Below are 25,456 nucleotides of genomic sequence, written 5' to 3'. Positions count from 1 at the left end.
CAAAAATAAGGCCGGAGAAGTAAACTGCAGCAGCTCCGAGGCCTGCGCCCGGCACCGACCCCTCACTGCGCTGGCCCCGCCCCCTCCCGAGTGCCTCCGGAGGCAGCCGAGCCCAATCGGCCCTGGCCCGGCCTCCTCCCGAGCTCTCTCCGAAAATGGCCGAGCCCGCTCGGCACCGGTCCCGCTCCCTCGCGACCGCCTCCGGAAATGGCCGAGCCCGCCCGGCGCTGGCCCCGCCCCTTGCAGGGCCCGCCCCCTGCCGAGTGCGGGCGGGGGTCGCTCCAAGATGGCGGGCGTGCCGGCCGTGCGCATCAGCATCGAGTCGGCGTGCGAGAAGCAGGTGCAGGAGGTGGGGCTGGATGGCAGCGAGACCTACCTCCAGCCGCTCTCCATGTCCCAGAACCTGGCGCGCCTGGCGCAGCGCATCGACTTCAGTCAGGGCTCCGGCTCGGAGGAGGACGAGCCGGGCTCGGCGGGCCGGCCCTGGGCCGAGGCGGGCGAGACGGAGGATGAGGAAGGTGAGAAGGGCCGGGAGCCCGAGCCCTCCGGCCGGGATGCGGCTGCTGGAGGCCCGTCGCGCTGAGACGGTGCCGGCCTGCGGCTCCGCGGGAGGTTGGGCCTGGCCTGCCTTCCCCCAGGGGCTGGACACAGTGTTCGTGACCCAGCCCCAGTAAATTGGAGAGGGAAAGACAACACCGCATCAACACCGCATCATTTCATGCCGTTATGATCTCCCTGTGGTTCAAAAATCAGCTTTACACGTACCTTTTTAATGTCCTTTGTTTTTCCTTCCTTTTTTTTTATTTTTAGGGTTGGTAAAGTTCCAGCCATCCCTCTGGCCTTGGGATTCAGTGAGGAACAACTTAAGAAGTGCCTTGACTGAGATGTGTGTGTTGTATGACGTTCTTAGCATTGTGAAGGATAAGAAGTTCATGACTCTAGATCCAGTCGGGCAGGATCCCCTTCCTCCAAAACAAGTATGTTGTACCTAGTTGAGCACTTTGTGTGGCTTGACGCTGAAGATTTTATTCCTGTGGACTTTTCTTTTTCACGTGTGATCAGTACAAAATCTATCAAAATGTTCCTTTTGATGTGCTAGTGCAGTGCTTTGAGGGTCAGAGTAAGGCTGGAGATGGGAGTTGAGATCAGTTTCAGAAGCCTGTTTGCTGAAGCTTTAAGTCAAAATGCTACTTCCAACTGTATAATGGTGGTATGAAAGTAATTCTGAATGAATTACTGGACATCCAACAAAAACAGCATATCAGTCACTGTCTGTTAGTTTCCACTAATAATAAATAAATAAATATTAATTAAAATTATATAATATAATAATCATCATCATCTTTCGTGAATAAAGTGCAAGTATCTTATTGTTGTTTTTGGTACTAGAATCCTCAGTTTCTACAGCTGATTTCAAAAAAGAAGTCATTAGCTGGAGCAGCTCAGATCCTGTTGAAAGGTGCAGAAAGATTATCCAAATCAGTTGCTGAAAATCAGGAAAATAAGCGACAAAGAGACTTCAACTCTGAACTGCTAAGACTGAGACAACACTGGAAGCTGAGAAAAGTGGGAGATAAAATTCTTGGTGATCTGAGCTACAGAAGTGCAGGTAAACAGTAGGATCTTTTTTCACAAGAAGGGATATTTTATGAAGTTGTCTTTTTGTAACTGGAAAAAGAGATGGAATATATCTTAATAAATTATTTCAATGTGAATTTATTTATGAGACAGGTTTATAAAGGGAGAACTCTTGTTTTAGTATCAGCAAAAATATCTTGGCATCTTCAATCCAGAAAGTGATTTTAAAGGCTAACTGTAGTATTTTACTAAGAATTTGTTCAGAAAAACAATACTGCATTTGCAATGTAGCTGATCAGTTGATGGGCAGACTTTGTAAATCCTTGGCTTTTATCTACATTTGGTGTGTAAAGCATTAAAAAAAAAGCGAAGAGTTGGTTACTTTTTTTTTAAATCAAAGATCAGAAAATCTCAAAATATCTCAAGTTAGAAGGGACCCAAAAGGCTTATGATGTCTCACTCCCTGCTTCCCAGAATTCATACCAGGTATGAATTAAACTAAAGAGTGATGTTGAAGGTAGATTATTATATTTATTATTCCTACAGTTGAGAAGTGATGCTGAGGATATGCCTTAATTCATGGATTACATTTAAAGGGAGTGAGCAGCCCAGGGTTCTAGAGGCCGTTATGGAGTGACAAAGTGAATACAGATCACACAGAACTTAGGATGTAGGTACAAAGCAGGCATCAGAACCAAATGTGTTGGGTTCCTGTTGGCATTGGTGAGAGAGGGGAAGGACAAATTGAGATTTATTCATGAAAAAGCTGTAGATGTACCCCAGGCTATGTATTGTTTCTAGTTGATTTACCCTGAACTAGGTGAACTGTGCCCTGAATGAAAAAGATATACAACTAGGACAGATGTGGGTATCTGCTTTTATCAGTCCCTTAATGACTGCCTATGAAGTTACCTTTTACAGTCAGAACAGGGTCATAGTTTTAAGATTTCTAGGCAAACATCATCACAATTCCTTTAAATCAATAAGGATGTTGTACCTTTAACTACCTGCTTGCAAAACTTCACACATTTACTTTTTGTCTTTTTTCAACCAAATATCTTTTCCTTTTTTCTCCTTCCTTGCACCTAATGACTCAATTTCAAAAAACTCTCAGCTTCCTCCCATAATTATTGAATACTCTGTGTTAACTTACTGTAAGATATTACACCTTGCACAGTGGAGGATTGACATGCTGGTACAGTGGCATAAGCTTTCTTATTTACCTGGGTTTTTTTAAGAAGTCATTAAGAAATGTGACTCAAGTGCAGATCTGAAGATTTGGAGACTCAGAGTTACATATTCTTCCAAAACAGAAATATGAGCTTTTTATTTGCAGAAGGTGCTCAATATTTAATGTGTATGTCTTTGTCCTTCTTTCCTCAGGCTCCCTTTTTCTTCATCATGGCACATTTGAGGTGATAAAGAACACTGACATTGACCTGGATAAAAAAATACCTGACGATTACTGCCCTTTGGATGTTCAAATTCCAAGTGATTTAGAGGGATCAGCATACATCAAGGTTTGTCAGAAAAACCTTAATAACCTAGTGGAGTTTTGTTTTAGATTTGTGTGCTTGCAACAGAGAATAAACATTAAATATTGTTCCCTCTTGCCTAGGTCTCTATTCAAAAACAAGCACCAGACATTGGTGACCTCGGGACAGTCAATCTCTTTAAAAGACCCTTGCCAAAATCAAAACCAGGTACGGTTCATATGTTGTTTTAGGAATATGCTCTCAAGGAGTGAATTTGCATATGATGGTTGTTTGAAAATTTCAGCATACATCTGGGAAGAAAAGTGAATAAGACTTCCTTTATTTAAACTGAAATATTCTGTTTGGGTGCTGCCTGGGCTTTGGAAATCATGCTTTCAAAGCATGCTCCTTCAGTTTTTTGTATGTGTTTATTCAGTTCTGAAACAGAATTATTAGGGTTGTATTTTGAGTATTCTGGTGCCTCTTTTGTTAGACATTAAAAGTTTGAGCCCATAACTGAAATCAAACCAAGGTGTTGTGTTTCAGTCAGTTACATCCTATTAATTCAGCTGAACTAGTGATTGTTCACTCTCCACTCTGCCCATAATGCATCATTTGTGTCTGTTGCTCAAATGTTTTATCTGGATCTGAAACTCTGGTGGTCTGTGTGTTAATTACCAACAGCTCACCTGGCACATAATAAATGAATTACATTGATTCTTTTAATATGTGCCAGTATGTGAAGTTGTAAACTTTTGGGTTAAAAAGCCATCCTTTACTCTGTAAAGTTAGAAATAAACTGGCAGGATTTTATTTCACAGTTGTCTGATACAGATGCTGGTGCTGTCCTGAACATAGACAGTGCTGTACTATGAGGTGTTTCATATGGTATTGAGGGCACATTATGCAGCTTGTGTGCTTACTCACTCCAGAATCTCCCAAGAATTTTGGGCCTGTAAACCCTGTGAAAGCACATACATGCACTGAACATTACTGGGTAGTTCATCATAGAGTGAATTTAATAAAGCCAGAAGTATCACTGAAAGTAAACTAAAACTTAAGGAGCAGAGATTCATAAAGAGAGGCCTTCACAAAAGGAATGGGAATGTAATACACTGTTCCATAAGGGTGTTGCACTTCACAATATACATGTACAATGTGTGCAATATAATGTGTAAAATTGAATCAAAATTAGTTTTAGTTTTACCCTCAAGTGCTTGCTTAACTGAGATAAAATTCTGATAATACTCAATTTGGGTATAAGGCACTGACTGCTTTATCTTAGTGGTTACACCTGGCTACTGCATAGTATTTGGCATCTGAACAAACAGGTGGCTTCTCTTTGCTCTTCCCTCCTGCAAACATTGATTTATACTTTTCAGGTTCTGCACACTGGCAGACAAAGTTGGAGACTGCACAGAATGTTCTTCTATGTAAAGAAATTTTTGCCCAGCTGTCACGAGAAGCTGTTCAAATTAAATCACAGATTCCTCACATTGTAGTGAAAAATCAGATAATTTCCCAGCCTTTCCCAGGTAGGAAGCTTTTTAAGATGCTTAGCCTACAATTGTTTCCTTAAATACTGATTGATGTCACCTTTTTTAACGCTCTGTCCTTACAAAAGAAAAAATAAACTCCTTGATTTTTCAAAGGTTTTGAGAAACAGAATTTCAGCTAATGCATAGTCGTTTCTAATGTACTCTGTTTTCCTTTGTGGTTGTTTTTTGTCAGCAGCACTTAAAACTGTCAGATGTAATGCCATGTGCATGTTGCAGTTTGGAGCTGAGCATAAGTCATTGCTCCTGGATTGCGTGTAAGAAGAAATTTAAGACTTGAGTTTATGAGTCCTCAAAAGCCTAAAAGCCTCTTCAGTGAGGATAATTAAACAGCATAAAGGTGGCTCACAGTCAGTGGTGAATCCTCTGTTCTTACAAGGGGTACACAACCCTTTGTATCATGCAAAGAATATGTTTCTGGATTGCTGAAAATGTGTGTGATGTTTAATCACTTCTTCTTTGAGAAAGGAATGGGGTCCTGGGGACTTCTTTTTGTGTGGGATTGAGTCATAGAAATTGATGTGAAATGCATCTGGTGAGTTCACAGTTGTCAACACTTCAGTGAATATCAAGTTTTACTTGCCTTTGGTGCTGTGCTCTCCACCATCATTCTTTGATTTTTCTTTGATACTGTGAATACTTGTTGTTAAACTACTCAGTATAAAACGTGAAGAAGTTCTCAGTGGCAATCTTGAAAATTGTCAGTGCTCACTTTTTAAAATCTTTTTTTTCCCATCTGCTTTGTACAGGTTTGCAGCTGTCTATTTCTCTGTGTCACTCTTCCAATGATAAAAAGTCACAAAAGGCTGCTTCTGAAAAACAGAATCCAGAGGATCATCTCTATGTTCTGGAACATAATTTGCATCAACTTATCAGAGAGGTACTGCATATATGGCTGAAGTACTGAAGAGTTTTTGGGCTTTGGTTCAGCCTGCTGCCCAGTGTGTGGCCCTGGTATAACAGCCAAGTGCCACTAGAGGCCAGTCCTTCTCCATCCGTTTGTGGAAGGCAGCCTGCTGCTTGGGTTTCCATGGGTGTGGGTGGTTTGGGAGTTCCAGTTAATGCTTTCATGGCATGCTAGTTCTTTACTTAACCTCAGACCTGGCTGCTCACTTCAGAAAAGCCATGCAAAGCTTTTCCAGTAGAGTTCATCAGTTCTGCCCTTTTTTGTGTCTGATAATGCTTACCAAGCCCTGCCAGTGAACATCTGGTCAGCCATACCCTCATGAAGGAACAATCAATTGCCATAATAGCTTTGCTTATTTGAATGTCCACTTCTCTGCTTCAGCATCTTGGATTCTTGAATAATCTAGCATAACCTAGGGTATGAGGCTGAGGTTATCTCTCTTCAGGAAAGAAGCCCAGTTTTTCATCTCTAAGTAGAATTGAAACTATGTTCCAGAGAGTGTTCACCTCCTTAGAGCATGGCTCTGCAAGTCATGCAGTCATGTGGAACAGTCCAGTGTTTTAAACACATTTAGGGTTTATGAAGCTTTTGTTCTGTGCCCACCTTTCCTGTGGGTTTCCTTTACTTTGGACATACTGCTAAAACTTTCTGTGCTTCAATTTTTTTTTGTCTAAAATACTTCCTTTATTTTTAAGTGACCATTCTTTCTATCTCCATAGATGTATATAAAGAAGACTTATTAGTTGGAACTACTGCCATTGTTCCAAATTTCTGTTAGCTAGCACTTTTTTTTTTCTAATTACTTTCTATAAGGTTTGAAAGACACATAAATGGAGGAAGCAAAGTATGAAGAACTGTCTCTAAAGTGCTGTCAGGCTGACAAAGTTAAAAAGTTGCACTTTCTGAAAGCATGTACACTCAAAAAACCTGATGTAAAGCAACATATTGTAGGATACATAATATTTCCTGCAGATACATTATTTGGTGCCTTCCTTTTATAACATCTGTTGGTTGTTGCAGTGTCACAAGCAAACCCTGAGCTCGACAGTGATGCCACATCCAGCTAGTGCACCTTTTGGCCATAAGAGGATGAGACTTGCAGGGCCCCAGGCTTTTGATAAAAATGAAATCAGTTCTTTACAGTCGAATGAAGGACTTCTGGAAAAGATCATAAAACAGGCAAAGCATATATTTTTGAGACGAAGGTGGGTCACGAGATACTCTTATTACAGTACCATGTACCATTACATACAATACAATTGTCTATTTAAGTGTTTTTAAAACTAGCTGCTGTTTCATGGTTAACAGTCTTTTTTTGTAAGTACTAAGAATCAAAATTTATGAAAAAAATTATGAAAAAATATGAGAAAACAACATTCAGCTAGTAAAAACTAAAAATACCAGATTTCTTTGAGATCTCTGTGACAGTTGCAACATAAGCTGCTGATAATTGTCCCTACTTATCTCAAAGTGCATAAATCCTTTTTAGTATTCTTAGCAGTGCAGTAGCTAATACTGAGTAATACCACTTCAATTGTGCTGCAGAATGTATGAGAAATGTACAGAATAAACTGTACTTCATTAGCACCAGAGCAGTGCTGAAATGGAATTTTGATCCACATGTTTCTATTAAATCTAATAACCTCCTTGCTTCCTGAGAGCAAGATAACAGCACAAACTGCCTGATTACTGTGTGTGGAATATGGCTTTATCTTCTAGAACTGCTCGAACCATTGACAGTCTGGCGAGTCGGATTGAGGATCCTCAGATTCAGGCTCACTGGTCCAATATCAATGATGTTTATGAATCCAGTGTTAAAGTTCTAATAACTTCTCAAGGATATGAGCAGATATGCAAGTAAGTATGAGAGTGCATGTCCTTTTAGTTGTAAAGGCATTAAGCAAAGGCAGCGTGTATTTACGTTGTGCTTTAAAAGTTTAGATTCTCTTCAGACAGACAAGTAGGAGTCTGTTATTTGTGTGTATTTGTTTTTCTGACTTCACTGTAGGATGAACAGTCACCTTAAGAAAATGTCACCCACTTTACCCTTTAATGAAGATATCTTTAGTACATCTTTAATTAGTACAGTTTTCTCTCAAAGAAGAAATTTAAGATGAGAATGGACACTTAGTGGTAGCGGGGTCGGGGAATTTCCTTTGGCTAGAGATGACTGAATACAAAGTATCATTTGATGGTGCTGGATTCTAAACTTCCAGTCCGGTCATCGAAAGCTAATCTGCTCAGTCCTGGCTTGGTTGCATATGTACTAAAATGTGCAACTCCTGTAATTCATGCAGTAATTATGCATGTTGTTACTGAAATATGAGATTTGATGTTCCAGAAATAAATGCTTGCAGACTGACCAGCAGTGAATTCATTAATGCATCAACAGTGTTTTCTTAGAGCAGTGCTCTCTGGCTGTGACCACAGTATGGGGCAACCTGCTGTGGGGCAAATGACTATTGGTGCATTTCCAGTCTTTATCCCAGAGTACATAAGCTGCCCAGGTTTTGTCTGTAGCATAGAACACAGCATTTTCCCCTGCACAACTGGAAGGAAACTTGGATGTGGGGCGGGCAGGGAGCTGTGAAGCTTCCGTGACCTGAACAAATGGTAGGCCAGGTCTGGGAGCATGCCACAGAATATGTCACCCGCCATATAGAGGCAGCTATTGTGGTGACTGATGAAACTGGAATATTTGGAGTTGCTGTCCCATTCTGTAGGCTTTGCATCTGTCTTAGGAATTCCTGTCAATGATTGGGTGGGATTCTGTGTTCTTAGTTTCCTGTTTTCTTAAGCGTTTTAATGCTTTTTGAATAAATATGGATCTTGTCTTCAAAGATCCATTCAACTACAGCTGAACATTGGAGTTGAACAAATCAGAGTTGTGCATAGAGATGGAAGAGTTATTACATTGTCTCATCAAGAGCAAGAACTGCAGGATTTCCTTTTATCTCAGGTAGACGCACGTATCTTATACTTCCCTTTCTCGTGATGTTTGGGAAACAGAAAGAAGTTAGAATCTCACTTTCGTCTATGTAGAAAATATTAAAAAGTTCAAATTAAGATAGTGGAGAAGGGAAGCTGGATGACTGAATTTTCACTATGTTTGTGTAGAGTCTTTAGCAACTGTTACTAAAATATATTGCCATTTTTAACTAGGGTCAGTAGTCATAGTAATTTTTCCCTCCAATTTAAAATGCATTTCTTTATGCTGCTCATTATGGGAGAAACAAGTCAGTGGTAATCATAGCAGACAATAAAGTATTCTATATATGAAACTTGCTGTAGCTAAGTTTTTAATGAACCCACAATTACTGTCATTTCAACATTGTCTGTTAATGCTCACTTTACATCTGTTGTTACTAAATCAGCTGATACTTGAATGAACTCTGTTTTCTTAATTGCTTAGAGCAACCTGCTGGTTTTACTCAGAAGTAACAATCTCCCCACTATGCATTATAAATAGTCAAATACAGGTCTTTAATAGCAGTGGTTGGCCTGTTGCAGTTACATAAAACTCCATGACACAGAAAACAAGTTGAAACAGATTCTGCTGAGGTCGTGTCTTTTTGCTCAAGTGTTGTCAGACTTGTTCACAGAGAACTGCTGAATGGTGCTGGATATTTCCTTGTTACAAGGGTTAAGTCATGATACAGGAAAACAGTAGCATTTAAACTCCTAAGCTGTTAGAACTCAGTGCTTACACTTGAGCATTAATGGAGATAAGCATGCATGCGAGGACCTCAACTTTTTTTTCTGAATTTTTTCTGCTAATACTTTCTCTTATTTTTATATATTTTACAGCAGAAGTCTTGTTTCTGTTGAAATAGAGGATTGTTTACAAACTAATTTTCTGAGATCTAAATAAAGATTTTTGTAAATTGATAGTGTCATTTAAATAAAATGGCTAAGAGCATATACCAACGAAAAAATCATTTAACTGTGTAAGAGAGTGGTCTTCTCTTCAGTGAAGGAACTAGTCTAAATGTGTCTGTTTATATGTATACAAAGTTCTACCATCATATTAAAAAAAGCTCTCTGAAAGTAGAGAACTTAAAATTACTTTTATAAGTAGTTATTGTACAGAAAACAGACTTGCTAAACTACATAAGCAATTCTTTCTATGGTCTGCAAATATTGAACAGAAAACAAACCTCTTGTTATGTTGCAGATGTCACAGCACCAAGTACATGCAGTTCAGCAGCTTGCAAAAGTTATGGGCTGGCATGTGCTGAGTTTCAGTAACCACGTTGGTCTGGGGCCAGTGGAGAGCATTGGCAATGCATCAGCAATAACTGTAGCATCACCAAATGGAGACTATGCCATTTCAGGTATGTTCCCTCTTGCAAACAGAACTCAGATCTTTCTGAGAGCATGTATGTTTGTAGAATATTTTGCTATAAATTGATAGTATGCTTTAAAAATCTACATACGATCTGTTTTGTGTATGGAATTGACATCTAAATAGAATCTACACTTTGCCCAGGAAGCCACTTAATATAAACCTGATTTAATTTACACAGGCTTGAAAATACTTCTTAGAGTTACTGTGAAAAATTGTATGTATTATATTAATACATTTTTTCAATATCTTATTTTGATAAATATTATATAAATATTTGTTTTTATAATATATAATTATAGATAATTAGTTATATGTATTATTATTAGCCTAGAAAAAAGCAATTACAGAAACCATCAGGATCCTGAGAGAAGGGAACAAGATAAACAACAGGATCACAACTCCAAACTTAAGGAGAACAGTTTTGGGCTCTTTAGGGATCTTTTTGAAAGAATCCTATGGGATATGATCCTATGGGATGGAAAGAAGAGGGGTCCAGGAATGCTGTTTAATTATTGTTTTCAAGGGTCACCTCTTTCAAGCTCAAGAATGGTCATTCCTAATGTTCAGGAAGTTGTGCAAAGGTGACAGAAGATCTGTGTGTATGAACAAGGAGCCCATGGCTGAACTTATGACATAAGAGCTTATAAGTAGTTGTCCTGGGAGGGATATAGAGAGGTTATCCAAGCATGCATTGGTAAGGATAGGAAAGCTAAGGGTAGGACAGGAATGTGGTGAGGGATGTACAGGGCAGCAAGAAGAGCTTCAACAGGTATGTCAGCAGCAAAGGAGAGATTAGGGAAAATGTGGGACTGCTGTTAAACAGAGAGTACCTGGTGGCACAGGACATGGAGGAGGCCAAGGTACTCAGTACCTTCTTTACTCTGGTCTTAAGATTGGTCGTCAGTTATGGATCTGTGAGACTCGTGGGAAATTTTGGAGCAAAGATTCAGCCTCAGTAGTGGAAGACCAGGTTAGAGAACCTTTGAACAGACTTAGACATATACAAGTTCATGGGACCAGGTGGGATATATATATCCATGACTGCTGAGGGTGTTGATTGATGTCACTGCAAGGCCACTCTTGATCCTAAAAGGCCAGGCTCAGGAAGGGCTCCTGAGGACTGAAAGAAGGCAGATGTTACATCCTGTATTCAAGAAGGAAAATGTGGAGAACTACAGTCTGTTCAGTCTCATTGCAATTACTGGGAAGATGAGTTGGAAAAAAATAATCTCAGAAGAATTCTCCAAACATACTGTGGAGAACGTGGTGATGAGGAGTAGTTGGCGTCAATTTGTGAAAGAGAAATTATGTTCAATCAGCCTGATAGTTATCTCTTTATAGAAGGTTAGCTTGATAGATGGGGGAAAAGCTAGGTGGTACCTCTCTAACTGTTCATTTAAAAAGCCAACACACACCAGTCCCCAGCATGAAAACATAGAAACCCATCCAAGCCAGTGAAGCACCACCACCCCTCCATTAGTCTCACAGAATTTTGTGATTAAAATTAACTGCCTAATGACTTAGATCCTGTCTCTTAGAGAGAAACCCACTAGAAACAATATGTTTTTCAATAGAACAGTGGGGAATACATCCAAAGAAAGAATGAGCAATGAAGCCTTTGCCCTTCCTGGCATCATTGGAGAAAAAGAAATGCATTTGTTAGATGAATATTTTGGGGTTTATTAAAAGTTTCTCTGTCTTGAGCTAACCAAGAACCTGCAGTGTGAAAGCAACAAAATCATAGAGATATGGGAGATGAGAGAGAAAACCCAGAGAAAAAGCTTTGAGAAAGAAAAGAAGAGAAGTTCCCTTGTTTGCTTTCAGCATGTTTGGAATTGAGGAGGAGTAAAGTATAGAATACACCAGGAGGAATATTCAGTATGAGGAATGCCTCCAGTGGAAAAGTGCTCATTGAGATCTCCTTTCCCCGCAGTCCGTAACGGCCCGGAAAGCGGCAGCAAAGTCATGGTTCAGTTCCCACGGAGCCAGTGCAAGGATCTCCCCAAGGGCGACGTCCTGCAGGACAGCAAGTGGAATCATCTCCGGGGGCCGTTCAAGGAGGTGCAGTGGAACAAAATGGAAGGGCGGAACTTTGTGTATAAGATGGAACTCCTCATGGCTGCCCTAACTCCTTGCTAGTGAAGCATCAGCCTCTCTCTGAGGGCTTTGAGGTGTCTCTGTGCAATGATAACTGCCAGTGCAGCAAAGGGAAATGGGAGCTATGGGCCAATACAAGGAAGCAAAATCAAATTTATTTCCTGTACAGAAATAACCATTTTGGTATTTGTAATAAAACCTTTTCTGGTGGCATATAAAATACATACCATTTTTTGTAAAAGTTCCTTTCAGCTGTATCTTTTGAAATTTGCTGTGTCCTGAGTGACATAGATGAGTAATTAATGTATTTTTTGTTTATAAAATTAAATTTGGTAGTCCTTGAGTTGATGCATTCTTGAGTTGGAATTTTTGTACATTGACGGGGATTCTGGGTGACTCCTTTATTTTGAGAAATATGTTTACTTAGCAGTTTAATTTGAGAGTGTTACAAAGTCACTGCCTGTAGCAAAGTCTTTCCTCTCTGATGGCCTGTGTCATGTTGACTACTTGCTTGTTTTTGAACTTGTTTTTTACAAGAATATAGAGGAAAGGGCCTTACTTGGCTGGCAAAGTTCTGACAATTTTAGTTCGTGGGTGACTTGTGACTTAGTGACTCTATAGAAGGACATAACTCTCATGCAGTGAACCTCCACACTTGAGCATCTGGGTCTTCCTTCTGCATTCTCCATGATTGGTTATTATCCAGGGAAATAATAATATCTTCCCGAATATCAGCTCTCTTGAGTTCTTTCGAAACAAAAAAGTCACTTTTTTATAGTTTTGGTTGTAATTTTAGCCTTCTTGAAACATAGTATGGTGTTCAACAAAGCTTTCATTTTGTTTGGTACTTAAGTGCTAAGGGTCTTTTTGCAACCTGTCTGTGTAAACTGGTTCATATTCATGTCTGTATTGTCTTATGAGGTGTCTGTCTGTATATATATATATGAACTTCTTGCACATAAACATGATCAAATTGAGCATCACACTTCCATGGTGACAGTTGTTATTTTGTTGTATTTTCAAGTATAAAGCATAATCGTAGGAAAATAAGCAGCAAGCTCCTGCTCAGCAGGTGTCCAAAGCAGTTCTTGTACTTATCTTGGTGTTGGCCAGCATGGAGCATCTTGTTCCAGTTCCTGTAAGTACTTGCTTCTGTGTGACTGAACTAAGAGAGAGAAAGGGTTTTTCTTTCAGGTGCTCATGTGTTACCCAAGACAACTGATGAAAATTAAAAGCCCTAGTTGAAAATAAGTCTCTTGATCTTGAAGCCCTGTGATGCCAGGTCTGTGCCAGCAAACACTGTGTGATTACAGGCAGAGGGGGAGTAGTTTCTTGGTGAACAGTTCAGCCAACATGCGTTCATGCATCTGACTAGATGAGGCTGTTCTGACTCCTGCTAACACAACAAATCTCTTACTAGAAGATGAGTCTATGAAACTTGGACATGTCTTTATGCTTTATTGTTCTTAACCTAAATTGACAGGTCTGCATGTAGCAATAGCCTTTTCATCAAGTTCTTAGTTACCAAGTAATCAGATCAGTGTGGAGCTATTACAATCTCATGGTTGCAGGACTTCTCTCCTGAATAGGATGTCTCCTGTGTTGCAGAACAGCAAGCTCTGCATGTTAGCATGAAAACACTTGTCAAGACTTCTAGGTCTAGCTGAAAAAATAATAATAACAACATCAAAAAAGAGTCATTAGAGATCTGTCATAGAGATCTGTCAAGATCAGTCATAGATCTGGAGGGTCAGTGTTTTGGTGTTGAATACACAGGGATTCCTAATTTTATTGGAAAACAGACTGATTAGACATCTAACAGAGAGATAGCCTTGAAACTTGGTAGTGCATCTTTGAATATGAAATGATGACATTAGTGAATTATTAAGGCTTTTTCAATTGATTGCCAAAGCAATTTGGTGAACTTGGACATCTCTTTAATTGAAGTATAAAAGTAAAATGCCTTAATCCCTTTGATCATCTAGAATGCTCCAAAATTAAATTTGCTGTTGTTCCACAGGGAGTTTACAAGTACAGTAAGAACAGCTGTTAGTTTCTGAATTTCTACTGTAACAACCTTCCATAAAACTTTAAATGCTCCAGAGTAGCAAGAAACTGCTACAGTTTAGCCTCACATTCTGTACCTGAAATATTGACCTTAATAATGCATAGTGGCAAACAGCATTTTCAGGAAAATGTATTTTTTAAGTAACGTTACCTGTGTAGAGTAAGCATGCTAAATTGTGGGTAAAAGTTTTGTGTGAGGAATTGTCTATAAAGAAAGCTATATACAGGTTAACTGTACTGGATGTTCTCTCTGAATACTGTTTGAGCCCCTGCTATTCATATGGGATATTACTGCCTAAAAGTGAGGTTGGCACCAGGTTTAATGGCCAAGGATTGGGTGCCTGAAGTTGCAGTGACTTCAGCCAAGCTGAAAGACATAGAAAAACTGTGCTGGTTGTAAAATTCTTTTGTAGTAGTACATTTTAAACTGAAGAATTTTAAGTGTTCATTTCCTACTTTCCTTCCAGCTTTCTAACATTGTGGTTTAAATGTGTGTGTGACCTCTGCAGTCACAGCAATGCACTGGAATGGTCATTCATGTCTGGATATGTTTGCTGACTTCCTCTGGCAATTGCAGTGTTCAGGTCAGTGTCAGCAGGTAATAGTGGTTTTATGTGTAGGCTGCACTTTTTGTAATTCCTAAGTCTGGCAGAGCACCTGCTGTGTATTCAGCTCAGCCTAATACCTAGCTTCACATTCCAAGTGCTTTAATACTTTTTGCCTTAAAAGTCTAAGATTCATTCAAAGTCTAAGATTTAGGGCTCAAAAGGAACCCCTAACAATGTTTTCCATATTCTATAAGCATACTTTACCAAGTAATTCAAGTTTGGTGATTGAAATAGATGCACTTACAGTTTCCCTGCTGTCAAAGCTTAGTTCACTCAAAGACACAAAAATGGACAATGAAAGTTTAAAGCAGAGAATTGGAATAAACTGTTACTTGTCTGCTGTATCTGATACTTACCTCATTTCTCACCTTTTTTGACCTGTTCTAGATGTAGGAAGGAGCAAACAGCTGAATCTGGTACCTCAGTTTATGAGTGGGAGAGAGGCCCTTGGCACTACAGATGGTCAGCACAGTGTGGGATGGTTTAAAGGTACTGAGCACAAGATGCTTTGGCTTGTTTGGCACCTACCTGCATCGTTACTCACTTGGTGAGACATTCCCTGAATGTTTTTCTAAATCGAGCCCACAGTACCTCTGCACTTGAGCATCCCAGTCCCTGACCAGAGGCAAAGCTCTGTCAGCCTGTCCTGTAAAAGGCTTTTGCAAACAAGTGAGACAAAGTGTGGAAAAGGCAGTAGCAGCAGTTTGTCCCAAACAGCAACGTGGCAATCTACAGGTGCAGACTAGTCCACGATGTCTTCCAAGTTCAAAGTTTATTTCACACTGCAAAATTTTCATTACAAAAGCAAAACAGAATAATTTGGAACTCAGTCAGTTTACTGCTTTCTCACTGACAAACAGAAATGTTATTTCACCCCACAGATCTACAGGTGGAGAATTGCAATCCGTGCAATATGCAGATTCAAGAAAACATTAGTTGGGTAACTTGATGTTTTCGTACAATATAGGGAAAGCAAAGGTGGCTTCTCGACAGGAGCAATTTTAGAACTGTATTTGTAAATACTGTATTTCAAAGACATGCTGTTATAACTTTTTTTCTCAGATAGATTGTTCAGCACTGGGCTAAGTTTGCAAAGGACTTGACATCTTTTACAACAAAACTGTTTAGTATTTTGCCACCCCAACTGGTGATGTGTGTCACTGTTTTATCTGACCCCTCTAATCTTCATGGCCAGTGTTCTCTTTCGTGCCTGCCTGCACTGTTCCTTGTACAACCACCTGTTCTAGTAATGTCATAAAATGTGTGTTAACATCCATCCTGGGGCAGTGTAAACAACTGCGGGAAACACAAGCGGGAGAACTTTGACCAGCTCAGCGTTCTTTCAAAGTCAGTTTTGTCTCATGAAAAATTGCAGTTTGTCTTCAGAGCTTTAGGAAGTTCCTTACACCCAAAAGCAGCAGCATAGGTGCAATAAACAGGATTCAGTGCTTGCAATTAATTTTTTAATGTAATACTGTAATTAGATATTTAATTTATTATGTTGATGGATACTAATGACCACTCTGTAATAGGAGACTTGCTGTATCCAAAATGCAGGTGTCCTTCAAGACCATGGTAATTTCCTTTATGGGTTGATCTTAGAGGCTTGGTTGGTTGGTTGTTTTTAAGAGTGGTAGAGGCTCTAGATTTTATTAGCTAGCCACAAAAATGTGTTCATGCTCAGCATGAAAGCCTACTCTTTTTTACTCTGACCTTGACTAGCAGAACTGAAAACCTAACAGGTTGAAACAGCTCCATCAGACACTGCTGATTTAATTACTTTGCAAGTCAGGATGTTTCTGCAGTAGTCACAAACATTTTACCTTCTAGGTTTGTTCTTGCTTTCTTGGCCAACACTTTCTCCTGAGGTAGAATTGTTATTTTTATTATGATACAGTCCTTGGCTAACACTCAATGGTTTCCAGTTCAATCTCTTCTGTTGTACTTGCTGTAAATGAAAGGATATTATTATTGATTGGCAAATGGATTGGAAGGCAAACATTCCAAAATTAACTGTGCCAAGACATTTTTAACTTTTTAATATTAGTTCAAGCTTTCTCATCTAAAATTAGGTTTTAAATGCATATTTTCAAAATATTTAACTGTATAAAGAGCTTCTCACAATCTTTAAAGTGATGATTTCCAGTACAAGGCTAAAGGCACTAAGAAAACTTAGTCCATAGGGACTGTTCATATATCTCTCTTCATGACTTCTGAACAGAGGGCTCTTCTGAGATAGAATTGGGGCTGAAATTAGGTCTCTGCTTTGGACCATCTCCTGGGAGATCACACAAGTTTCTAGAATTGTGCTTTCTTGAACTCTGCCATATGTTAAATGAATATGTCTATTCAATTCAGCTCTGTGGGAAGACTGGCTTCAGCTGGAGGAAGAGGCTTTATCTAAACAAAATCCTGTATATTCTAGCATGATAGGCAAGTTTTCAGAGGCTACAGAAGCTAGTGAGTGGTGTATGCACCATGAAAACAGCAGCAACACTTAGGAGCCATATGAGAGCAACAGAAAGGAAGAGGCAGCTCAAACCAAGTTAATTTCTTCTTCTATTAGGTTTTGCAGAGTTCACACAAAGTCTGGGCCATGAATCTTAGGATGCTTGAGTGTCTCTGTTGTTCCAGTAAAATACTGATAGCTAGGCTGCTTGTTGTAATGTAAAACTTATCATAGAAGAAATACAGATCTTTTACTTAGAGGGCAAGAAACCATGAGGGGATCTGCACTTACAAAGAAGGCAGATGAACATCTCAAATATTTTGAAGTGTTAAAGGAAACCTCCTATTTCAAAGATGTGCCTAAGAGCTTGATCCCAGGCTCATAACATGCACCTTGTCTTTCTGCCTAGGCCAAATATTCCTGGCAGTAGCTTGGAAATTTCTTCTCTAATATGTCCCTTCAGTGTAGCTCTTGTGTTCCCTTGACCTGCTTTTCATGACTGTTATCTTCAGTGTCAGGTTTTGATATTACTCAGTGTTCATTGGAGTCTGCACCTGGACCGAAAGTGAACAGATGAAGAGGGGGTTTGAGAGGAGGAGATGCAATCCTCCATGATGATTGAACTGAAATAGGGGCCACTCCCGAGGGTCATTTGATTATTTTCCCCTAGGATACACCTTGCTGATATGAACTCAGAGAGTTGCTGATGCTCTTGACTTTGTCTCCTGCCCTTTGACGGGGGGTTATTTCAGCTCTGTCCTTTTCTCCCCAAGTTTTGCAATCAGCAGTGTTGGGAAGTATTTTTTTATTTCTAATGTGAAACAAATAAGGTAGCTGTCCTGTGGATTGTTCTTCAACTAAACACCTGTTATTCAGTTGCCTCAGCTAGTAAGGAGTTAGAACAGGACAACTGATCTGAGACCTTCAGTCTTGTTTCTCAGTGGCCCTATCTGTCACCTTTATGCTACAAATTTTAGGCTCAAATTTCAGATTTGAAGACCCTATACCCTGACTACATTTTTAGAGAAATACCTGTTAGTTTGTGTGTTGTCTTCTTCTGAAATAGATGCAGAGATTTATTACACAGCCACATAAAGCAGGTTAGAATGGCAGATACTGCAGCAAGAAATGTGAAGAGAACTGCTACAAAATGCAAATCTTCATAGATAATCTCTGTAGGGAAAATGGAAAAAATATTATAAAATTGAATACAAGCAGATTGATGCTTAAACAGAGTTTAAAGCCAAGAAGTCCTGTCTAGTTTGTACCATAAACATTGACTATGATGGTGCCATAGGCATTGGTTCCATGCTCCTCCATTACAGTGACAAAATAGTAGCCAGCGTCTCTCATGCCCACATTCCGAAGCTGTATAGAGCCATTTTCAAAAGTAGTCACTCTGTCCTTGTAGATTGTGGATATGTTGGCAGAATTCCCACTTCTCCACTCAACAATGCTGGTGGTGCCCCAGCTCGACACATGCTTCCACTCAATGGTGGCCACGCCTCGGCAAGAGTATTCAACTGAGAGGAGGATGTTTTGTGCCACTGTTGCATTGATGTTGGGTTGTGGGACAACTAAGGATACTCCTCCGGGAGCTGAAAGACAAAGTAGAGTGATGAGTCTGGAGGTGATGCTGCACCAACTGTCCAGGGGAGGTTGGGACCTCTGGATCCTGGTGATTCATCCTACCTATCTCAGCAATCTGTTTTAAGAGAGGATAGATTATGCTTTTCAATAGCTTCTTCTTTCTTCTTTCCATAAAAGCAACATACATACTTGAAGACTACATACACATTTATAATTTGTGATAGCAAAAATCCTTCCACCATAGTGGCCATGTATTTGCATGTGTTTCAATGTTTTAACACCCACATAGAAAGGGACTTTGGATAAGCATAACATTTTCTCAAAACTGAGCAAAACTGAGCAATGTTTTTTTGTTCATCAGTAACTAGCTTCCTTTAAAAATCCTGCATTTACATGGAAAGTTTAGTTGTCCAAGGTAATCTATCATATTCATTAACTACCATCCCTCAAAAGCAAGAATGTAGTAGGCATAAGTATGTGAAGTCTTGCAGGGACCCTGTCATGTTTTCAGGATGTGTAATGAACATTAGAAATATCAGCTTCTTAAAGGCCACCAGTTAATAAGCCAGTGCAGATAAATCACATGTATCCAAAGGTACGCAGTCCCTGAGAAGCCAAGGACTTCATGTTCCTGATGATATCTGGGCAAAAATGCATATAAAAGAATATTTAATTTTCATCTGCTTCCTCCTGATGTGATTACGGAGCTGTTTGTGACACTGTGAAACTGAACTGACGGCTTAGTTTAATGTCTAACTGCAATCATTTCTGCTTGCATTTGGTGTCTCTGCATGAAGATTTGGATGAACACCAACACTGGAGTTTTAGCTGGTATACATTTTTTCTTTTGATTAATGGCTTGTCTGAGACCCTTGGCTAAAGACTGAAATCCTGTTATCTACCCACAAAAATCAAAGCAGACAAAAGGCAGATAAAGCACACAGTAAGGCTGAATGCCTTTTCCTGGTTTGGCTTGGAGCAGCTCAGCTGCTCTACTCCCTTACTGTGGGAACAGCCTGACTGCAAGAGCAAAATGAAAAAGTGCTGACCTGTAAATGTCTGTAACCGAGTGGGGGAGTGAAAATGAGACCCTCAGCTACACTGCATAAGTGCAAAGCAGGACACCTGGGAATGATCCTGGAGGTTCTGCAGAGTCTTCAGGGATAAGAATGATTAAGAAAGGCAAAGAAAAAAATCTCCAAGGGAAAAAAAAAAATGAAAAAAATCTTAAAATAAGAGCCCTCCACATCCACCACAAATGGAAGAGATGGGTGAATTACAACCTGACTTCAGTGTATTTGGGATCTGTAGCAGAATTCACTAACTCTGCTGGTCAGGATAAGGTAGGGGAGCTCAAGAAGCCAGTTCAGTTCCCAGGCTCTCATCTATGGTACCAAGTAGGACCTAGGCTTTTTCCAAATAACATTCCTGGGCTTCTCCTTTCATGAGCATTGTCCATACTCATGCTGCCCAGTCCCCCTGCAGGAACATCATGCTTTCTGGGCAGTTCAATGCATCCTCAGCTGAGCTGTGGTCTGCTGTTCAGCCTGTGTGCAGGAGAGACTAACCAGAGCTGTGAAAACGAGGTTTGTGCCAGCTACAGAAACAGAACAGCCGGGAACCTCTTGTAATCGCTGCAAATTGTTCCAATTGTTTTCTAGTCTGTGTGTTTATTTAAAGCCTTTTCCCACTGTTTCTGACCAGGCAGGAGCTGAGTGTTTCCCCTCAGTGACCCTTTCATGTTTTTTAGAGGCTTTGTTTTGAATATGCAATTGCAAAATAAATGTAAAAAAGAGAGAACTAAAATCTTTCCATTAAATGATTTGCAAACATGTTCTGTCCCTCTCTGGTATGCAAATCTAAAAAAGGCAGTGCAGTATCTATCTAACCATTCAAAAACATTTTTAGTAGGCAGTGTGCCTTGATCACCTGAACCAGTCTATCCACCAGGCTGGAGAGCAAACATCACACCCACATGCAGCGCCCTACGGAAGATGACTGCTATGCTGCTCCCAAACCCAGCCCCTTCACACCCAGTAAAATACGCACCCAGGAGAAGCGCATACAGGGGCTGCTCAGAGCTCACGGAGTTTGCCGTCCTGGCACGCTGCTCTACTCCAAAGTATTTGCCTGGCCAAGAGTCATGGTGGGAAGTGCGGCTCTGCCTACCAGACCTGGCCGCGGCACCGCAGCTGGGCTTGCAGTGTGCTGGGCAGTGAGTGGGAATCAAACAGGCTGGCGGGGCCAGCAGGAGCTCTGAACTGGGGGACAGCTCTGACACGGGCCTCTGAAACCCTGCAGGCTGCTTCTCCACCCTTTGGTGTCCTGCTTGCGCGTCACTTCTCTCGGTGGAGCGCCGTGACCGAACCACACTTGCTGGCGGCGCTGACACCCCGCTCCCCGGGCCAGGGTGGGGCTGGCAGCAGCCTCCCTCAGGCCCTTCTGGGACAGGACCGGACGGGTCCCTGAGGCTGCCCCATCCCCACCCACCCCCCGTGGGGTGCTGGGTCAGAACCCACCTGCCCTCCTCACCGCCGCGTTTCCCAGTTAGACACCCCTCGGGCTGACTAACCGGGTTGTTTCCCCCTCCACGCCTGGTTCCCTCGGCCGCTGGAAAAGCGGCCGGGGCACGGCGGCTGCTGGGGCCGCCCCTGCCGGAGCGGAGTGAGGCCGTGGCGTGGGGCGCTGCTCCCGCTCGGCTCCCCCGCTCCCTCCGAGCGGCAGAGGCGGGGACGAGCCTCCCCTGACCGTGTCAGGGAGAGAGAGCAGCGATGCCTGCCTGAGCCTCGGTACGTCCCGTCCCCGTCCCTCCCCAGCCGCTCCCGGTTGCGGACGGGCCGGGTAGAGCTCTGGCCGCGGGCGGGGGTCGGCGGGCGCTCTGCACCGCCCGCGGATGCCGGGCTGAGCCGGGGCTGAGCCGGGGCATCGCGGCGAGGAGCAGCAGGGAAGCGCCGGGGAGGGAGCGGGGGAGGCAGGGACGGAGCCGGACACTTACTCTGCAGAGCCCACCCGGCGGCCAGGCAGAGGGTGACGGTCCCCACGACGGCGCTCCGGCCTCGAGGGCCCTGCAGCGGTCCCATCAGCGGGAAGCCGATGCCTCAGGAGTTGCATTGAAGTGGCTGGGCCGGCGGCGCGGCCCGAGCCCGGGGGCTGCCTGCCCCAGAGGCCTCTCTCTCGCTTCTCTCCCTCCTCCTCCTCCCGCTCCCGCCGCGGCGCCGGGGCTGCTCCAGCTCCCCCCGCAGCGGCCCCCGGGCGCTCCCCGCTCACACCCCGCCATCTCCCGTCCGGGCTGGAGATGCCATTGGCTGAGGAAGGGAAGGCGCTGCCCGGCCGCCGGCCATCGCCCAGCCGGGAAATGAGCGCGATGGGCGCAACCCTGCCCGGCCCTGCCGTGCCCGGCCGGAGCCTGGAGCTGGCAGCCGAGCCCGGGATCGGCACATCTGGCCAAGGAGGTTGGTTTTAAGTGTGGTTGGGCATCTGCAAGGGAAATTTCACTTCAGGGTGCTAAAACTGACTTTTTTTGCTTCAAGAAGTCTGATGATGATGCAGGTGAGACAGGGATGGGGGGAAGGCTGGAGAGCAGCATCCCTGTGTCCCCAGAGATCGTCTCAGGTGACCACGCTGGAAAATGAACCTGGTTCCCATCCCACTGTACCCGGCACACGCACTAGGTGCTCCTCTCTCCCTTCTATTATCGTCCAGAGGAGGTCCCCAGCAATCCTTGTGCTTCTTTCAGAAGCACCGGACAGTGTGAGATAGTGGGAAACATGATTAGAAAACATGAAAGCATCTCAGTCCTGAAAATTCATCCTTCCTCAGAGGCATCCTTGTATATGTATACACCCCTCTGACCCGGGAAAGAGTTACACACTGGATCAGCCTTTTTGCAGATTTTCCATTCTCTTCCTTGCATTTCCCTCTCCTCAAGTTTTCTTTAGTAGAGTTGTGGAATAAAGAGAGGAGTTTCAGCGTGCTGGTCAGGGCAGGCTCCTCAGGGTGAGTGGAGGAGAGGACAATCACCCAGGCAGGGAGGGACAGCTGCGATCTGCCCGAGCCACCTGTGCTGAGCAGTCACTTTCCCCCTGCACTGTATGGTTTGCATGCAGGTTTTACATGCAGGTTTCCTTATGAACAGGTGATTCCCACAGGGGTCTGGATGGCTGAAGCACAGCTCTGGATGGAGGGCTGAGCAGGAGTGAGGCTTGTGCAAGGCTCAGCTGCAGGGGACTCACTTCTGCTGGGGCTTTTCAACCAAGTGTGACACTATCATGTGCTGCCATGCTCTATATGGCATTACAGCTTCTTTCATGCACATCTCAGGAGGGACTTCCAGGAATTAAGTCAGGCCTTGACAAGAGAGAGTGCAATCTTTATGGACTCCAGGGCCCAGATTTTGTTCAGGTGCAAAAAAATCTCCAGCTTCACCAACTTCTGGTGCATCTCCTGAAGCTTCAGCCATAATACTCAGATGAAGGGGCAGGGAAGGAGAGATCAGTGAGGATGTTCTGCCCAAGTGTTAGATCCCATGTAGGTTTTGCAGCCTGCCACGGTGCTGGGGTTGCCTGGAAGTGTGTTTGCACTGGATCTGCAGAGGCTGGCCATGAAATGCTTCCCTTCCACCTCATCTGTCTGAGCTGCTCCTGTGCTTTGCCAAATCCTCTCTGCTGCGTTAGGCCAATGTCGTGCCTGGGTGTCCCTGGTGAAAATGTAATTGCATGAAAAAGTGTGTAGTGCTTTCCCTGGGACAGATTGTGTCAGGTGAAGTTTCTTCCTGATCCCATCACTTTATGGCAGTTTTATTCCTCAGAGCATTAAAGAAAGTCTCACGGTGATGTGCTTTGTGTAATTTTCCTTTTTTGTTTCTTTCAGCCTTTATATAAATTATTTTTGAACTTGTGGCCCAGTGAACTATTTTGGCAGCACAACTTATGAGCTATATCCTCACACAAAATTAATTGAACCCTGCATATTTTAAATCCAACTGGTTGCACTGAGTTAATGCACTTTATTGGAAAGACAGACGATAGTAATGAAATTGAAATACAGGCTTGGAGGTCCTCTCAAATTTTCACAGTTTTGGCTACCATAGGTCAAATGTTCAGTCTTGCGATAAAAGGAAGTCCTGTGTTTGTGTTCAACATCAATAATTAACAGCAAAGAACTTTTAAATTCCTTCTTTTTAAAGGGAAAATTATTAAATATCTAGAGATTAGAGGGTTTTTTTAGTATCAACTGCACCTCAAGAAATACATATCACAAAGTGCTCAGCATTAAGAAAGCATTATAAGCCGTATTTCTTTGAGAGCTGGCTGGTTCCTCTCTCCCCGAGAGCAATGCTTCCTCTCTCTGTGCTGCAAACATCCCCCCTGCAAGGGAGGAGGTTTCTCTTAAGCAGAAATGCATTGGAGTGTGAAATGGCAGTGCTGGCTGACAGCTGGGCAGGGTGGGGGCCCACTGGCAAGGCAGGGGAGCAGCAGGGACAGGGGGAGTTTTGGGGCAGTCTTCTTGCCTGCAGCCCGTGGAGAAGTGTGGCCATATGAGCTGCACTGTGGGGGCTGCTGCTGGAGGCCTTGGGGTACGGCCCATCGACAAGTCACTATGGAGAGAATCACTTGGCTTCAATGAATCATAGGATCAGTTTGGCTGGAAGAGATCACCAAGCCAATCATTAAACCAGCACTGCCAAGTCCCCCACTAAGCCATGCCCATAAGAACCACATGTACATGTCTTTTAAATACCTCCAGGGTGGTGTCTCCACCACTTCCCTGGGCAGCCTGTTCAAGTGGTTGACAACCCTTCCAGAGAAGCAATTTTTAGTAATATCTTCTAGCATAACCTCAAGTAATTTCCTCCTGTACTGATGATGACTGGATTATTGATTAGCAACCAATCAAACTGAATTTAACCTTGATGCTTGACCCATCTGAGTCCTGCCAGCACCCATCCACCTCCTAGCACCCCAAAGGCAATGGGGATGAACTTCAGCAGATATCACCTGCTATTGTGCTGGAGTTTGGAGAGGATGCTGTGGACATCCTGGGCTTTGGTGCTTGGTCATAGGTGCAAGGCTTCAGAGGGGGAGCAGTTTCTGCCAGGTGTGAGTGAAGGGATGCATCCTGCCTGGCTCTGCTGCAGGATTTGGTGGTTAACTCAGAGTAACTTTACAGAAAAGCCAGATTGGAGTGTTATTCTTAATTTTACTTACCTTGGTATATTCATGATGAATTTTCCTAGCAAAGCTTTTTATTAAAATCTTGTCCAGCCACATTCAGATGAGGCTAATGATATGCCACTTCAGGTTGTAGGTTTTTCATCCATTAGTGCTGCTCTTCTGGTTTCATTTTTCTCTGCTTGTCAATCAGCAATTCTAGAAAACATAAATGTATCAAGCAATATAATACACACTGTAAAAAATTAGGTTGTCTTTGTTTAATTACAAAGTAGCCTTAAACTACCAAGCTCTGGGAATTACTTAGAAGGTCTGTAAAATATTTAGTTTGCCACTCCTACCCTGCTGTAGGCATCTGCAGATTTTACTGCTACATGCTCAGTATTTTAGGTCTTCCCGTTGCTTATTTCCATTATTTTAAATGTTTTTTTTTCCTTTCTTCTCATTGCCAGATGGGAAACAACAGTCTCTCAAGTTTTTCTGGAGGGCCTGATTTCTCATTCTGATGCCATTAGTAATGGAACAAAACCACATTAACGATTGTAACAACAGCCAGATAGGAGCCAGAAAGCTCCTTTTGCTCTCTAATATGCTGCTTGAGTACACTGAAG

General features: G+C 42.4%; 2 protein-coding genes across 2 annotated transcripts; one reads left to right on the top strand and one right to left on the bottom strand.

Moving 5' to 3' along the window:
* The first annotated feature begins 274 nt into the window (after window positions 1-274).
* MED17 (mediator complex subunit 17) lies at window positions 275-12,224 on the top strand. The gene is made up of 12 exons (XM_054269847.1): window positions 275-518; window positions 811-977; window positions 1,390-1,609; window positions 2,962-3,098; window positions 3,197-3,281; window positions 4,436-4,588; window positions 5,359-5,489; window positions 6,537-6,721; window positions 7,236-7,373; window positions 8,358-8,475; window positions 9,691-9,850; window positions 11,798-12,224. Exons 1-12 carry the CDS (start codon window positions 287-289, stop codon window positions 12,001-12,003), a joined length of 1,932 nt encoding a protein of 643 aa, XP_054125822.1. The 5' UTR covers window positions 275-286; the 3' UTR covers window positions 12,004-12,224.
* Window positions 12,225-15,027: 2,803 nt separating this feature from the next.
* Window positions 15,028-21,779, bottom strand: VSTM5 (V-set and transmembrane domain containing 5). The gene is made up of 4 exons (XM_054269859.1): window positions 21,671-21,779; window positions 18,354-18,683; window positions 18,118-18,258; window positions 15,028-16,584 (listed from the first exon to the last, which is right to left on the bottom strand). Exons 1-4 carry the CDS (start codon window positions 21,753-21,755, stop codon window positions 16,541-16,543), a joined length of 600 nt encoding a protein of 199 aa, XP_054125834.1. The 5' UTR covers window positions 21,756-21,779; the 3' UTR covers window positions 15,028-16,540.
* Between the last annotated feature and the right edge of the window lie 3,677 nt (window positions 21,780-25,456).

The sequence above is a fragment of the Melozone crissalis genome, unplaced genomic scaffold (assembly GCF_028551555.1).
Source record: "Melozone crissalis strain CALT ecotype California unplaced genomic scaffold, PUWL_Pcris_2 ptg000008l_1, whole genome shotgun sequence".
NCBI lineage: Eukaryota > Metazoa > Chordata > Aves > Passeriformes > Passerellidae > Melozone > Melozone crissalis.
The sequence above is the reverse complement of the archived record's forward strand: the minus strand, read 5'-3'. Positions and strand labels throughout refer to the sequence as shown.

Coding starts and splice junctions, on each gene's coding strand:
- MED17 (XM_054269847.1), top strand. CDS start 287: ATGGCGGGCGTGCCGGCCGTGCGCATCAGCATCGAGTCGGCGTGCGAG. Junction 978..1,389: donor ATCCCCTTCCTCCAAAACAA/GTATGTTGTACC, acceptor TTTTGGTACTAG/AATCCTCAGTTTCTACAGCT. Junction 3,099..3,196: donor AGGGATCAGCATACATCAAG/GTTTGTCAGAAA, acceptor CCTCTTGCCTAG/GTCTCTATTCAAAAACAAGC.
- VSTM5 (XM_054269859.1), bottom strand. CDS start 21,755: ATGGGACCGCTGCAGGGCCCTCGAGGCCGGAGCGCCGTCGTGGGGACC. Junction 18,259..18,353: donor CATCATAGTCAATGTTTATG/GTACAAACTAGA, acceptor TTTTCCCTACAG/AGATTATCTATGAAGATTTG. Junction 16,585..18,117: donor GACAACACACAAACTAACAG/GTATTTCTCTAA, acceptor TTTCATTTACAG/CAAGTACAACAGAAGAGATT.